This window comes from Cetorhinus maximus, chromosome 26 (genome assembly GCF_964194155.1).
Source record: "Cetorhinus maximus chromosome 26, sCetMax3.hap1.1, whole genome shotgun sequence".
Taxonomy (NCBI): domain Eukaryota; kingdom Metazoa; phylum Chordata; class Chondrichthyes; order Lamniformes; family Cetorhinidae; genus Cetorhinus; species Cetorhinus maximus.
In genome coordinates this window covers 12,350,883-12,367,744 of record NC_135904.1, presented here as the reverse complement: position 1 = coordinate 12,367,744, position 16,862 = coordinate 12,350,883, and the positions used below count along the sequence as shown (strand labels likewise).

Genomic DNA, 16,862 nt, shown 5'->3' with positions numbered 1-16,862 from the left:
CCTGGTGAAGCTACAATACAGGACTATATGAGTGCCAAACAGCATAAGCAGCAAGTGATAGACAGGGCTAAGCGATCCCACAACCAAGGGATCAGATCTAAGCTCTGCAGTCCTGCCATATCCAATCGTGAATAGTGGTGGACAATTAAACAACTCACTGGAGGACGAGGCTCCACAACCATCCCCATCCTCAATGATGGGGGAGCCCAGCACATCAGTGCAAAAACTAAGGCTGAAGCATTCCTAACAATCTTCAGTCAGAAGTGCTGAGTGGATGATCCATCTTGGCTTCCTTCGGAGGTCCGCTGAATCACAGATGCCTGTCTTCAGCCACATTGATTCACTCCAAGTGATATCACGAAATGACTGAAGGCACTGGATAGTGCAAAGGCTATGGGCCTGACAATATTCCAGCAATAGTACAAAACCTTGTGCTCCAGAACTTGCCGCGCCCCTAGCCAAGCTGTTCCAGTACAGCTACAACACTGGCATTGGATGTAACTAGTAGAGTTGATGAGGGGGAGCCAGTGGATGTGGTTTATTTGGACTTTCGACAAAGAAGTCTTTCGACAAAGTCCCACATAAGAGATTGGTGTGTAAAATTAAAGCGCATGGGATTGGGGGTAGTGTATTGAGATGGATAGAAAACCGGTTGGCAGACAGGAAACAAAGGGTAGGAATAAATGGGTCTTTTTCCGGTTGGCAGGCAGTGACTAGTGAGGTACCGCAAGGATCGGTGCTGGGACCCCTTTTATTCACAATATATATTAATGATTTAGATGAGGGAACTAAATGTAATGTCTCCAAATTTGCAGATGACACAAAGCTGGGTGGGAGGGTGAGCTGTGAGGAGGATGCAGAGATGCTTCAGTGTGATTTGGACAAGCGGAGTGATTGGGCAAATGCATGGCAGATGCAGTATAATGTGGATAAATGTGAGGTTATCCACTTTGGTGGCAAAAACAGGAAGGCAGATTATTATCTGAATGGCTATAAATTGAGAGAAGGGAATGTGCAACAAGACCTGGGTGTTCTCGTACACCAGTCGCTGAAGGTAAGCATGCAGGTGCAGCAGGCGGTAAAGAAGGCAAATGGTATGTTGGCCTTCATAGCCAGAGGATCCAAGTTCAGGAACAGGGATGTCTTGCTGCAATTGTACCAGGGCCTTGGTGAGACCACGCCTGGAATATTGTGTGCAGTTTTGGTCTCCTTATCTGAGGAAGGATGTACTTGCTATAGAATGCAGCGAAGGTTTACCCAACTGATTCCTGGGATGGCGGGACTGACATATGAGGAGAGATTGAGTTGGTTAGGATTATATTCGCTGGAGTTCAGAAGAATGAGGGGGGATCTCATAGAAACCTATAAAATTCTAACAGGACTAGACAGGGTAGATGCAGGAAGGATGTTCCCGATGGTGGGGGAGTCCAGAATCAGAGGTCACAGTCTGAGGATACGGGGTAGACCACTTAGGATTGAGATGAGGAGAAATTTCTTCACCCAGAGAGTGGTGAGCCTGTGGAATTCATTACCACAGAAAATAGTTGAGGCCAAAACATTGTATGTTTTCAAGAAGGGGAAGTGTGAGGTCGTGCACTTTGGTTGGAAGAATAAAGGCATAGACTATTTTCTGAATGGGGAGAGAATTCAGAGGTCTGGAGTGCAGGGGGACTTGGGAGTCCTAGTCCAGGATTCTCTTAAGGTTAACTTGCAGGTTGAGTTGGTGGTTAGGAAGGCAAATGCAATGTTGGCATTGTTTCGAGAGGACTGGAGTATAAAAGCAGGGATGTGCTGCTGGGGCTTTGTGGGGCTCTGGTCAGACCACATTTGGAGTGTTGTGGGCAGTTTTGGGCCCTGTATCTCGGGGGGGGGGGTGTGCTGGCCCTGGAGGGGGTCCAGAGGAGGCTCACGAGAATGATCCCTGGAATGAAAGGTTTAACATATGAGGAACGTTTGAGGACTCTGGGTCTCTACTTGATGGAGTTTAGAGGGATGAGGGGGGATCTGATTGAAACTTACAGAATACTGAGGGGCCTGGATAGAGTGGACGTGGGGAAGATGTTTCCATTAGTAGGAGAGACTAGGACCCGAGGGCACAGCCTCAGAGTAAAGGGAAGACCTTTTAGAACAAAGATGAGGATAAACTTCTTTAGCTAGAGAGTGGTGAATCTATGGAATTCATTGCCACAGAAGGCTGTGGAGGCCAGGTCATTGAGTGTATTTAAAACGGAGAAAGATAGGTTCTTGATTGGTAAGGGGATCAAAGGTTACGGGGAGAAGGCGGGAGAATGGGGTTGAGAAACTTATCAGCCATGATTGAATGGCGGAGCAGACTCGATGGGCCAAATGGCCTAATTTCTGCTCCTATGTCTTATGGTCTTATGGTCTAAGGAGTTGGATATAGCTCTTGGGGTGAAAGGGATCAAAGGATATGGGGAGAAAGCGGGAGCCGGCTATTGAGTTGGACGATCAGCCATGATCATAATGAATGGCAGAGCAGGCTCGAAAAGCCGAATGGCCTACTCCTGCTCCTAGTTTCTATGTTTCTATATTTACCCGGCTATGTGGAAAATTGCCCAGGTATGTCCTATACACAAAAGGCAGGACAAATCCAACCATGCCATTTACCACCCCGTCAGTCTACTCTTGATCATCAGTAAAGCGATGGAAGGGGTCATCAACAGTGCTATCAAGTGGCACTTGCTTAGCAATAAACTGCTCACTTACGCTCAGTTTGGGTTCCAGCAGGGCCACTCAGCTCCTAACCTCATTACAGCCTCAGTTCAAACATGGACAATAAAGCTGAACTCTGGAGGTGAGGTGAGAGTGACTGTCCTTGACATCAAGGCAGCATTTTACTGAGTGTGGCATCAAAGGAGCCCTGGCATAACTGGAGTCAATGGGAAGAAAGGGGAAAACTCTCTGCTGGTTGCAGTCACACCTAGCACAAAGGGAGATGGTTGTGGTTGTTTGAGGTCAATCATCTCAGTTCCAGGATATCAGTGCAGGAGTTCCTCAGGATAGTCTCCTAGGCCCAACCATCTTCAGCCACTTCATCAATGATCTTCCTTCCATTTTAAGGTCAGGAATGGGGATGTTCGCTGATGATTGCACAATGTTCAGCACCATTCACGACTCCTCAGATACTGAAGCAGTCCATGTCCAAATGCAGCAAGACCTGGACAATATCCAGGCTTGGGCTGACAAGTGGCAAGTAACATTCACACCACACAAGTGCCGGGCAGTGACTATCTCCAACAAGAAAGAATCCAACCATCACCCCTTGACATTCAATGGTGCATTACCATTGCTGAATCCCCCACTATCAACATCCTGGGGGTTACCATTGACCAGAAACTGAACTGGACTAGCCATATTAATACTGTGGCGACAAGAGCAGGTCAGGAGCTAGGAATCCTGCAGAGAGTAACTCACCTCCTGACTCCCCAAAGCCTGTCCACCATCTACAAGGCACAAGTCAGGAGTGTGATGGAATACTTTCCACTTGCCTGGATGAGTGCAGGTCCAACAACACTCAAGAAGCTTGACACTATCCAGGACAAAGCAGCCTGCTTGATTGGCACCACATCCACAAACATTCACTCCCTCCAACACCGATGCACAGTAGCAGCAGTGTGTACCATCTACAAGATGCACTGCAGGAATTCACCAAGGCTCCTTCGACAGCACCTTCCAAACCCATGACCACTACCATCTAGAAGGACAAGGGCAGCAGGTGGATGGGAGCACCACCACCTGGAAGGTTCCCCCCAAGTCACTCATCATCCTGACTTGGAAATATATCACTGTTCTTTCACTGTCGCTCAGTAAAAACCTTGGAACTCCCTTCGTAACAGCACTGTGGATGTACCTACACCACATGGACTGCAGCGGTTCAAGAAGGCAGCTCACCACCACCTTCTCAAGGGCAACTAGGGATGGACAATAAATGCTGGCCCATCCAGCGAAGCCCACATCCCGGGAATGAATAAAAAAAAATATTTCCTGTTATCTGCAAATCATCCACAATAATTCACAGAGTCACTTATACATGTATGCCGCTCAGTGGCAGCTTCATTTACCTGTCACTAATGTATTGAAAAAAAAATGCTGAGGTTGAAATATGGTATAAAATAGTACAGTATAATTAACTCTATATTTCATTCTTACTTGTTACAGAGCCTTAAACTCTTTAAATCCTGTGCCTGCATTGTCATGCCTTTGTGTCTTTTGCTGCTCTGTATTGTTGGAGCTTGGATATGACATTCTTTGAATTTGCTAAGAGATATTAGTGCCTCTTGTTCCTGGTTGTGCACCTTTGAATACAGAATAACATTGTGTATAATGAGAAAGGGATATAAAGATTTGCTGATAAGTTTAGATGAGAGGGATGGGACTGGGTTTGTATTGGGAACAATCACTGGTATGGCCCAGTTGTGCTGAATGACCTGTCTCTGTGTTGTGCATTCTGTACAATTCAATTTGTACTGAAATGTTCAGCTTTTGCTTTTTGACTGTTGATCTTTGAGGCACTGTCCTTTCCCTAACTCCCAGACGCTATCACAGCCTGCTATAGGATCATCACACAAGCTAGGTTTACAGTGGCTTCCTAGATGTCCTTTTATTTTAAAATATACTAAAAGGCAGTTACCATGTGCCTTGTTAAAATGATCACAGTCCAATCCACAACAGGTTTTGCTCCATTCATAAATAATCAAAGTCAAGCTCCACAAATTCTCTATGTGTCTCCATAGATTCATACCAACCTACCTTCATGATTTCCCACACACGGTTCAATCCTCGAAAAAGACTTCTCAACCTTTGCTCCCTGGCTCCAATGTCAGTGGTCACTCATTCAGCCACTAATCTCTTGCCTTCTGAAACTCTCTACTGGGCCTGCTTATTTTACTAACTACTTTCAAAACCTCCTCTTCAACCGTGCTATTTGTTCTCCATCCCAGCCTCTTGTCTTTCTTCTTTTTCAAAACATTTGGTGCACATTGTATCCATTTATTTATTACTGTCAAGCATTTTGAAAGATCTTCCTGTACAGAGAAGCAGGGTATAAATGCAAGGTGTCATAAATTGCGTGTCATAACAGAATTTATTGAGCCTAGCTCAGTAAGTGACACTCTAGCCTCTGGATCAGAAGCTTGTGGATTCAAGACCCACTCCAGAGGCTTGAGCATCAAGTCTAGGCTGACATGCCCAGTGCAATACTGCAGGAGTGCTGCACTGTTGGAGGTGCTGTCTTTCAGGTGAGATGTTAAACCAAGGGAGGGCCTGTTTGCCCTCTCAGGTGGACGTTAGAGATCCCATGAAACTATTTTAAAGTGGGGAAGTACACCTTGTTGCCCTGGCCAATATTTATTCCTCAATCAACATCACTAAAACAGAAATCTAGTCATTATCATATTGCTATTTGTGGGAGCTGGCTATACAGTATTTGTGGCCTTGTATCCTATAACTGTTATTATACTTCAAAAAGTATTTTCATTGTCTAAATGCTTTGGGATTCCTGAGGTTGTGAAAGATGCTATAGAAATACAACTATTTTTGTTCTTAAAATTGCAGAACAAACTCTACAGCCCTATCCCAGTGAACCATGAATTCCTGAATTTACTAGTTGTTATTATACACATGTTCAGACTGAGTTTCCACCTAAACTGAAGTATTTTAGCAGTGAATATCAAGAATTTCTTCAATTCATTTGCTATTTTAAATTATTTTCATCCTTTATCAAGATTATGGCATCTCTTCATTAACATGTAACTCAAGGATTTCAATCAAAAATAAAGTACACCAAACAGCTTGTGAAAGAGGTATCCCCAAATGTTTAATCTGATCCTAGATTTGCAGGCCACTGACTGTTCACAATTACCAATTCAGTGAAGGAATGAAGATTTCTCATGAATCCGCATTAACTGTGCTTAAATTTATCAGGGTGTAGTATTTATTTAGCGTATGCATAGTAACAGAGCCAAGCGATAGCCTTGTCAGTGGCTAGATGGAGTTTGTTAAGCTCGCCTTCAAGCTTAGTCATTGGACACTCCTCAACAATATGAGTCATTGTTTGGACTGCGCAACAGCTGCAGCCTGGATGATCTTGGGCACCCTACTGATGTTAGGTGGCTGCACAGAGACCTTGGAAATGGATTAAAAGGGCCCACTGTCACTGTGGGAGATCAAAGCCGGGCAGACGAGCAGTAGGGTCTACAATATGAGAGTGGTTTCTGTTGGATGTTTTCTCCTGCCATGGGTCTTCAGCTGGTTCTCCTCGGCATGGTGGGTTTAGCCATATGGGGTGGCATGAGGCAAGGCCTGCTGCTGGTGGCTTGGATGTTGTCCTTGAATAAGGGCAGGTTTGGGTTGGAGTTGACCTTCTCCAGTAATATGCCTGTTACAATTACCCACCTGATGTGGGAGTGGAGGCAGGGTGTGCAGGGGGCAGCATTGCTCAGGACTGGGAGCCGGGGAGGTGAGTTGGTCGAAGAGTATCTGTGATGATGTGCATTGTTGAGTTGAGTTGCACATCGATAAGTTTGGTGTGGGCAGATTAGTACCATACTGGCACACGGTATTCTGCAGTTAAGTAAATGATGGCAAGAGCAGAGGTCTTTAGGATCTTGGCCTGTGATCCCCATGAGGTACTGATCAGTTTAGTGGGGAGGTTGTTGCGGGTTTTAATTTTTTCTGCAGTCTTGATGAGATGCTGTCTGTAAGTGAGGGTTCTGTAAAGGATGACACCTAGAGAAACAGGGTGGGAATCGTGCTTCAGTCTCTGGCCATCCAAGTGATGTTCAGTTCCCTCTTAACTGAACTGGCATTGCGAAGACGGAATATGCGAGAGACTGTTTTATTGTTGCTCGGTTTTAGGCAAGATATCTTCAGTAGTTGGCCAGCTTTGTAATATTGTTGTTTAGTGTGTCTTCCAGCTCAAAGAAAACCTGAGCCTGTGTGCCACAGCCCATGTCAGCTGCAAAGAAAACCTTCTGGACTGGATTGGGGGTAAGTTGTTGGTATAAAGTTGAACAGGTTCAGGGCTAAGACAGACCTCTGGACAGCCCATTTGTCTGTTTTCTCCAGGCGCTCATCTTGTCATCCAGATTTAGTCGGAACCATCTGTCCCAGAGAAGCAGTTCAATGGTGGCAGGAACCCAGGCCAATGTGCCAAACTGTATCATACTCTGCAGTGAGGTTAAGGAAAATTGCCCCTGTTTTAAGATTCCTTTGAAAGCCATTGTCATGAAAGTGGTTAATGTGAGGACCTGGTCATTTGTACTTCTTCCTTGTTGAAAGCCGATTTGGTCCACACTCAGGAGGTTCTCCACTTCTGACTTGATCTGCTGAAGGATTAGGTGCTTTATTACCTTGAAGCATACCGATAAACAGGGATATTGGCCAGTAGTTTGATGGTAATATTGGTTCTTTGCCCGGTTTAGGGAGGCCGATGACTTCAGACATGTGCCATTATTTTGGCGGTTTTCCCTCTCATATGACCCATCTAAGGAATTGGACTAACCAGGATCAGGCCCATGGGCCAAGGTGTTTTAGGAACTCAGAGAGTAAGTTGTCATAACCAGCAGCAGTGCCCAGCTTGATGGTTTGTAGAACTTTGTCCAACTCCAGGGCGGTGAAGGATTCTGATCTGGAATTGTGCTGCTGATGGAAGGATCTCCGCCTCGCTCCAGATTGTCTTCTTTACTCTTTTTGCCAGTGCTGCCTTTCCCATGTGAGGAGAAGGCTCACTACCCAAGTGGCATTTACAGATGGATGGCTTGGCGGTAATGGTTGCTGTGCTGCACCGAGGTGGCTTAGGACTCTCCAACATTTTTGACTTAAGCAGGTGAAGTCCAATTGCTTTGTTGTCACTTCCCATCTGGCCCAGTTAGCACATTCCAGGGATTCAATCAGATGGTCTGCGACATCTGGGTCACCGGAGAACTCACATTGTTGGAGTGGGAAGGAGAGCCCTCTTTCAGGCAAGGTATTTAGATGGGGCACTATCCCTTTGGAATGGTTCTGGTGACTGCTTTGTAGATGCCTCTTCAGGCCAGCTCTATGGGGATATTTTGTTATGATCCCTGATGTTACTACTGAACAAGTCAGATCCTAGGGTGGAACCTGGCTTGATAGATCCTAACTTTTATTTTTTGTTTAGATATGTGGAGAATGGCTACTGAACAGTCACAGGCTGATGAACTTTTAACGAAAAAATAAACATTTATTAAACAGGAAAAGATGCACTATATTACAATACTGCTTCACCCACAACTATACCTTTACAGATATATACAGATTTGTAAGGATAACACAAGCTACAAGAGCTATTTATACTCTAATGTTCACAGTAAGTTCACAGTTCATGTAAACAAATAGGTGACCTGTGGTCAGACAAACCACACTTTGAAACCAAGAGATAGATGCCACCCCAAACGTATGCTATGGATCTTTCATCAACTCCCCCCAGACGCTTGTCACACTGTGAGCCAACCAGTCTCACTGAACTCCATCTTTCATTCAAGGGTTTCCAATCTCCACTCTCGAAGAACTCACTTTGGAATCTTCTCCCAAACCAGTGCTTTCTCTCAGATACCTTCCACAAGGGTCCACCTCCAGGGTTTCGAACTCTCCTTCTGATGTCCCTCTCCACGCCACGTGCATTCAAGCTTCCTTCTACGCACTCTCTCTCAAATGCTCAGCCATGCCAATAGAACACAACTGCTTCACATGTCCATCGTAAAGAGTTACAGATCTTTAGCTGTCTCCATGGATCTTCTGGCTTCTCACAAGCCTATATTGCATTAAATCTGTGTCCTGTAACTTATCCCCTTAAGCTTGGAGCCTTTCTCTGCTCCTCACTCTTAACTTCACTTAATAGGATCTTTTCCAGGTTCCTGTCCTGGTCCTTTGACTTAACTGTCTCTTGGGACATTTTCTATGGGGACTTTCTTCTTTGGTTTTTGGAACCTGCTCCTTGCAGTTTCCTCTCCTGTCCTGCTTCTGCTGGCCACTGCTTCCAACTTTATTTTGGGACTTGCTATCTGTCCCTCTCTTATGCTGTTTCTGCTGCAACTCCTTTCAACCTTGGAACACGCTGACCAACTGCACTCAAACTGAACTGAGATTACTTTTCTGTCTCTGTGCGGCCTCCTGTTGCAATACCAAGTCTAATATAACCTGCTTTCTGGTTGGATCCACAATATGCTGCTCTAAGAAACTATCTTGAAAGCATCCGATGAACTTCTCATCCAGGCTACTGCTGCCAATATAATTTTTCCAGTTTACATGTAGATTAAATTCACCCATGATTATTGCCATCCCTTTATCACAAGGAACTAATATTTCTTCTTATATACTTTGTCCTACAATGTGGTTACTGTTAGGTGGCCTGTAGACCACTCCCACTAGTGACTTCTTTCCCCTAATATTCCTCATCTCCACCCAAACCGACTATACATCCTGATCTCCTGAACCAAGGTCATCCCTAACTATTGCACCAATGACATCCTTGATTAACAGTGCTACCCCTCCACCTTTACCTAGCTTCCTATTCTTCTTGAATGTCATATACCCCTCAATATTCAGGGTCCAATCCTCGTCATCCTGCAGCCACGTCTCCGTAATGGCTATCAGATCATATTTATTTACTTCAATGTGCGATATCAATTAGTTTACTTTGTTCTGAATGCTACGCACATTCAGATACAGAGCCTTTAGTTTGTCTTTTTGTTCTCTTTGTAATATCTAGTCTTGATTGTTGGTGCATCCTTAGAATTTTCCTCTCTGCCCCTTCCTGCCATTCTCTGATCCTCATTTCCCATATTACTATTTTCCTCTCTTACCTTGCCTCTACTCTTTGATAAACCACATCTTTCCACATTTATCTCTTTCCCCCGCTGTTTAGTTTAAAACCCTCTCTACTTCCCTAGTTAGGTGGATCACAAGAACACTGGTCCCAGCATGGTTCTGGTGTAGATCATCCCAACAGTACACCCCCCACCTTCCCCTGTATTGGTACCAGTGCCGCACAAATTGGAACCCCTTCTCCCACACCAGTCTTTGAGCCATGTATTGATCTCTCTAATTTTATGTATCCTATGCCAATTTGCACGTGGCTCAGATAATAATCAAGAGATTATAACCTTTGAGGTTCTGCTTTGTAATTTAGTGCCTAGCTCCTCATATGTTCTGTGCAGAACTTCTTTCCTAGTTCTACCTATTTCGTTGGTACCTCCATGGACCACGGTAACTGGATCCTTCCCCTCCCAATGCAAGTTCCTCTCCAGCCCTGAGCAGATGTCCCGAACCCTGGCACCGGCCAGGCAACACAGCCGTCTAGACTCTCGCTCTTTGCTGCAGAGAACAGTCTCAATCCCCCTCACTATACTGTCCCCTGCTACCACTACATTCCTTTTTGTTCACCCACTTGAAGGCTTTCTGTACCATGGTGCCATGGTCAGTTTGTTCACCCGCCCTGCAGCCCCCACTCTCATCCAAACAAGCCGAGAGAACCTAAAACCTGTTAGACAATTGCAGAGGCTGACACTCCTGCCCTCTGGGTCCCCTCATTCGCAGTCACACTCATCTGTCTCTGGCCACTGACCAAATCAGAAGACTCTATCCTAAGTGGTGTGACTGCCTCCTGGTATAAAGCATCCAGGCAACTTTCTCCCTCCCTGATGTGTTACAGAGTCTGCAGCTCAGCCTCCAGCTCAATGACTGAGCCAAGTTCTTCGAGCCACAAACACTTGCTGCAGACGTGTTTGCCCTGGATCACACCGGCATCTAGGAGCTCCCACATGCTGCAGCCTTGACACATCACCTGTCCTGCTATCCTTCATGTGTTTTAAATAATTACTTAATTATACTATTCACTTATTTATGTTGCTTTTTTACATATGTTATTAACTTCACCACCAATTTGTATACTATTTTAAACCTTAGGAATAGAATAGACCTTAACCACTTACCAAATACTCACCAAACAGCTAGTTCCTTTCCCTGTAGAAAGTAAGAACCTATTCCCAAAGAGTGAGAAAGGTAGAAAAAGCAAAAGGAAACAAACACCTCCTTCCTCACCCCTTCACCAAAGTCACCCATTCAGCAAATTCTCAGATTTGCACTCAAGTTTCCAAAGCTGCACTGGTTTGCCTCGGCTGCAGTCAAGAACCCTGAATTTATAGCCAACTGAATTAGGGCAAACTCTCAAATTTGCACTCAGTTTCCTCAGCTGCACACCTCAGGGTCTTGTGAATTCCTCTTCAGTTGCTCATAGCAGCATTTTCAATTTCAAGTTTCTAACATCATCATTCTCTTTCTTCATCTTGGTCTACATTCCCTCTAATCTTCCTTCAATCACCTCTTTCCGCAAGCTCTTAAATCTTAGAATATGGCCACTCGAACCTTGTTATCTTTTCTCCATGGTATTCACTGATGATCGGTCCCTTCTCCACCATCCTGAGAACTTCTTCGTTGCTCCTGTGTTCTCTCCAACTGACCCCCTCCACCCTTCTCCAGAACCACATTTCACAGCTTTCTAGCCTTTGGGTGCCCACTTTTCAATCAAGACGCTCCAAGCCAGTCTTGATAATGTTTTCCTACTCATTATGAGGGTGGGGGGGGCTGGAAGCAAAATTTGAAGATCGATAACATAAATGACTAAGAGTTAAATCAAGAAGGCAATGAAAACACATGAATTACACTAGCTGATTCCACCTGTTTATGGTAAGGATGCTATTGCTATGTCGAACGTTTTTATTCTTTAAGGAAACAGGAAATTGCAAAATACGAAAGGGTTGGGTATGGTGAGGCATGCATCCAACATGCTACATCCGTGTAAACTGGAATGTGGATGGAACACGAAAGCATCTGTGACACCCACAGGAACAGTACCCACTCCACATTAGACCAAGATCAACGAATGCGGAAGTATTGCTTGCCCGCTCGCACGAACTTGCTACCGCAGCATCTCCGCCCACCTGCCACCCCGGGGAAGGAACCAATGAAAACGCACAGGGCCTGGAAATGATTGGTCAAACCGGCACTCCCAACCCCGCCTCCCTCTGGTCGTTAGGTAACGTCACAATGCCTGGCGAGGTTAGGTTAGGTTGCACTATGTTTATAAGCGGGGGGGGGGTCGGGGCAAGGTGGGCGGGCATAACCGAGAGCGGATTAGGTAACGACTGGAAGCAGGCGTAAGGGGAAACAGGAGCGGGCGCAGCGGGTCGGGAGGGAGATTAGAGAAAAAAAAAACTCACTAATCAATATTAAGGGCAAATCTCAATCGATAAACGTTAATCGGTCGGGCGCCGAGGGAAAAAAAAAATTGTCGGCGCGGGGCTGAGGAGATTGTTCGAGAAGCGGCGGTTTGGAGGGCGGTGAACGGCGGGTTCGGTACCGGCCTCGGCGGGTTAAAATCGCTCTTTTTCCTCAAGGGATGAAGTGAATTGGAGCGGCGGGTTATTATCGTCAGTCTCCTCAGGCCTGGGCTAAAGTTCCACGGTTAAAGGTGGGCGGTGGGGCCCACATAATTCTTCATCATTTTTGTTTTGTACCTGGGTTTTTTTTCCCTCCCTGTAAAGCCGGGGTTGTGGGTTTATTTATTTTTTTCCGCCCGCTCCTGTCTCTCGGTTTTCGGCGGTGATGATGTTCGGGAACAGCCGGCGAGGGGGCCGCCTGCCGTCGCTGCTGCTGGTCGGGCTGCTCCTGCTTATGGCCGTCCTGGGCTTCAACTACTGGGTGCTGTCCACCCGCCACAATAAGCTGCAACTGGAGGTGGCCGAGCTACAGGTGCAGGTAGGGCAGCTGCGCACCTGGAAGAGGAGGAGTCAGAGGGGGAGGGGGGTGGTTGTCTCAACACACCTGGAGGGGGAGGAGGAGCAGGGGAGGTGGGTTGTCCCTACACACCTGGAGGAGGAGAAGGGGAGGTGGGTTGTCCCTACACACCTAGAGGAGGAAAAGGAGAGGTGGGTGGTCCCTACACACCTAGAGGAGGAGGAGGAGGAGAAGGGGAGGTGGGTTGTCCCTACACACCTAGAGGAGGAGAAGGGGAGGTGGGTTGTCCCTACGCACCTAGAGGAGGAGAAGGGGAGGTGGGTTGTCCCTACGCACCTAGAGGAGGAGAAGGGGAGGTGGGTTGTCCCTACGCACCTAGAGGAGGAGAAGGGGAGGTGGGTTGTCCCTACGCACCTAGAGGAGAAGGAGAAGGGGAGGTGGGTTGTCCCTACACACCTAGAGGAGGAGAAGGGGAGGTGGGTTGTCCCTACATACCTAGAGAAGGAGGAGGAGAAGGGGAGGTGGATTGCCCCTACACACCTAGAGGAGGAGGAGAAGGGGAGGTGGGCTGTCCCTACACACCTAGAGGAGTAAAAGGGGAGGTGGGTTGTCCCTACACACCTAGAGGAGGAGGAGGAGAAGGGGAGTTGGGTTGTCCCTACAGACCTAGAGGAGGAGGAGAGGGGGGTGGGTGGTCCCTACACACCTGGAGTTCTGTTAGTCTCTTTCACCATTGACATTCATTTGTGTGTGTTCGTGGCGTAGTGGTAATGTCATTGGACAAGTAATCCAGAAGCCCTGGCTAATGATCTGGGGACATGGGTTTAAATCCCACCACAGGTGGAATTAAAATTCAATTAATAAACCTAGAATATATAGCTAGACTCAGTAATGTTGACTATGGCAACTGTCATTGTTATTAGTGAACCAGAGGGGTTTTTAGTGCCCTTTCAGGAAGGAAATTTGCCATCCTTACCTGGTCTGGTCTGCACATGACTCCAGACCCACAGCAATGTGGTTGACTCTTAACTGCCCTCTGAAATGGCCTAACAAGTCACTGAGCTCAAGGGCAAGTAGGGTTGGACAACAAATGGTGGCCTTGCCAACAATGCTCACATCCCAAAGACTGAAAAAATCTCTCACCTGAAAGCTTATGCAAGCTTTTTCATAGGGGTTAAATATTGGACATCAGTTTAAATTGTCTTGTATATGCCAAAAGTTCAAGACTCGGATGGGACTGGTTGATCTCAGATATTTTTTATTTTCCATAGGATATCCAGAAACATGTGATTATGCAAAATAAACATATGGCCAGCTAACAACTGCTGTTATGTACATTGAAGGTTATGTGCAAGAAGGCTCAGGGGTTACTGTAAATAGTAGAGTACTGAGAATACTTTTGGGACCCACCAGGCATATCCTAACCATGTTGCTTCCTTGTTTTGTACCATAGTGGTGTCAGTAAATTGCTCCTGTACCTTGGAGACAGTAGAATGTAGGTAAAGAATCTAATTAGGACAAATCCAGCATCACTGGTGAATTAGTTTTATGGAAGTATCACATAGTAGAGTTTTTGCTACATATATCAACACACCTGCAGAAATCATTTGCATTATGTATAAATAAACAAGACTAGTTACATAACGATTCAGTGTAGGTGCTACTGAGATTGTAGCATACCCTGACAAAAGATCCAAGTATGGATGGGCAGATACAACGTCCTAGTTTTGGTGAGCTGAAGGTTTAGGTAGGACTGAAGTAATCAGTTGTATGTGTTATGACGTGGCAGATGATTGGTCGTGCTATCGCAATAGTTTTGCAATTTGTATTTATTATGAGATGTGTGCACTGAATTCAGAAGTAGTAAGTCCATCAAGGCCTTAGAGATTTTAAAAATTAATAAAATGAAATATTTATTAACAAAATAAAAGATGTCAAGCACATACAGAAGACTACAAATTACTACCATAATAACTCCTAAAATTCCTAATTAAACAGAGTCCCTTTAAGGCAACAGTCCAGATTTTTAGATTTAAAACAGGATCAGCAAGTTAACACAATACCCACTTGACAGTGGAATTTCAAATGGCTTTTCCCCAACTTCAGTTTTTGTTATATAGCAGACTTATGCACACATACTAGAGGCTTCATTAAGGCTATTTCACACACTCCTGTTAGATCTTACATGGCCTTCTGACACACTCTTTCATTCTCCTTTATATGTTTTTCTCTTTTTAATATGTGAATTCTATTGTTCCATATGTCTTTGAAACTGTATCTTCCTCATAAGACAAAAACTTTCATGTTGCCAATATATTGTCAGTAACCTTTGGGAAAAATAAACACATTCCTTAGCTTTGCTTATCTGGCTATTTGTAAACAGACGAAGATCCCTTTGAAATCCAAATCTCTTCATTTATCCAAAAATATAAATTCCCTTCACACCTTACATGCTAAGCCAGCATCCATATTTACTTATTAGCATGTCAAGCATCTAGTTTCTTTTGATGATTTCAAGCTTGCAGTCTACTTGACTCCAGATGTAATTAAATCACATACAGACCCAACCATACTTACCTCCATTAACCTACTTCACAACAAACTAGAAAAACATTGAGAATTATTATACTTTCATCATGTATGTATATAGTTGCTTTAGTGTAGGCAAATATCCCGGGGTAGTTCGCAGAGGTATAATCAGGCAACAATGGATGCCGAATAGAGGAACTATTTGGAGGAGCGATTGGAAGCTAGGTTTAAGAAGTGAGATTTAGGAAAAGCCGGATTCTAGGGCATTGGGTTTAGACATCTGAAGGCACGGTTGCCGATAGTGTTGGTTGCTGGAGGAACGCCGGCTCAGAATTGATGAGCTGGAGTCTGAGCTCCGGACGCTCCGGCACATCCGGGAGGGGGAGAGTTACCTGGACGCTTTGTTTCAGGAGGTGGTCACACCCGGTAGATTAAGTACCTCAAATTCGGTCAGTGGTCAGGGTCAGCAGGGTGTGACTGCAAGTGAGGCAGGTAGAGGGATCCTGTGTTCAGGAACACAGGAGCCTCGGCTTTTGACCTTGTCCAACAGGTACGAGGAACCTGTGTGGATGAGAAACAGGGCTTTAGGGAAGATTAGCCAGCTGACCACGGCACCGTGGCACAGGAGGCCATTCAAGAGGGGGGAGCAAAAAGACAAGTGGTAGTTGTAGGGGATTCTATAATTTGGGGAATTGATAGCATCCTTTGTAAGCAGGATCGAGAGTCCCGCATGGTACCTTGCCTGCCTGGTGCCAGGGTGAGGGACATCTCTGACCGGCTTGAAAGGATTTTGGAGAGGGAGGGGAGGATCCAGTTGTTGTGGTCCACGTCGGGACAAATAACATAGGTAAGACTAGGAAAGAGGACCTGTTTGGGGATTATCAGGAACTAGGAACTAAATTAAAGAACAGGTCCTCAAGGGTTATAATCTCCGGATTACTACCCGAGCCATGTGCAAATTGGCATAGGGACACAAGAATAAGGGAAGTAAACACGTGGCTAAAGGAGTGGTGTGGGAAAGAGGGGCTCTATTTCATGGGGCACTGGCATCAGTATTGGAACAGGAGGGATCTGTACCGTTGGGACAGTCTCCACCTGAACCGATCTGGGACCAATGTTCTAATGAAAAGGGTAAATAGGGTGGTCAACAGGACTTTAAACTAGAAAGTGGGGGGGAAGGGAAGGGTAAAACTCCAAGAAGTATGACTAATGGGAAACAAAGCAGCAGGTTAGCATGTGGGGGGGTGGATTCAACTTCATGGAAAATTATGAAAAAACTGAAAAGGAAGGAGAGCCCAAGAGAGGCTATTAAAGTCTCCAGAACACAAAATAGGACAGAGTGTTTGGAAAGGGCTAGGAATCTAACTTCAAGCACATCAGATAAAGGGATGACAATGAGAAGGGGGACAGGAAATACAGGACTGAAGGTGTTGTATCTGTATGCACGCAGTATACAAAATAAGGTAAATGAATTTGTGGCGCAGATTGAAATTGGCAGCTATGATCTGGTGGGCATTGCGGAGACATGGCTGCAGGTGGATCAGGACTGGGAGCTA

The 16,862-nt window shown here is 45.5% G+C and overlaps 1 protein-coding gene across 2 annotated transcripts in view; it reads left to right on the top strand.

The window, feature by feature from the left end:
* The first annotated feature begins 12,155 nt into the window (after positions 1–12,155).
* Positions 12,156–16,862, top strand: part of golm2 (golgi membrane protein 2) — a 94,502-nt gene continuing 89,795 nt past the window's right edge. For both annotated transcript variants that reach the window (XM_078530122.1, XM_078530121.1), the window contains exon 1: positions 12,156–12,798. In XM_078530122.1, the coding sequence (XP_078386248.1) occupies positions 12,646–12,798 (153 nt within the window). In that variant the 5' untranslated portion in view covers positions 12,156–12,645. The remainder of the gene's footprint in view (positions 12,799–16,862) is intronic.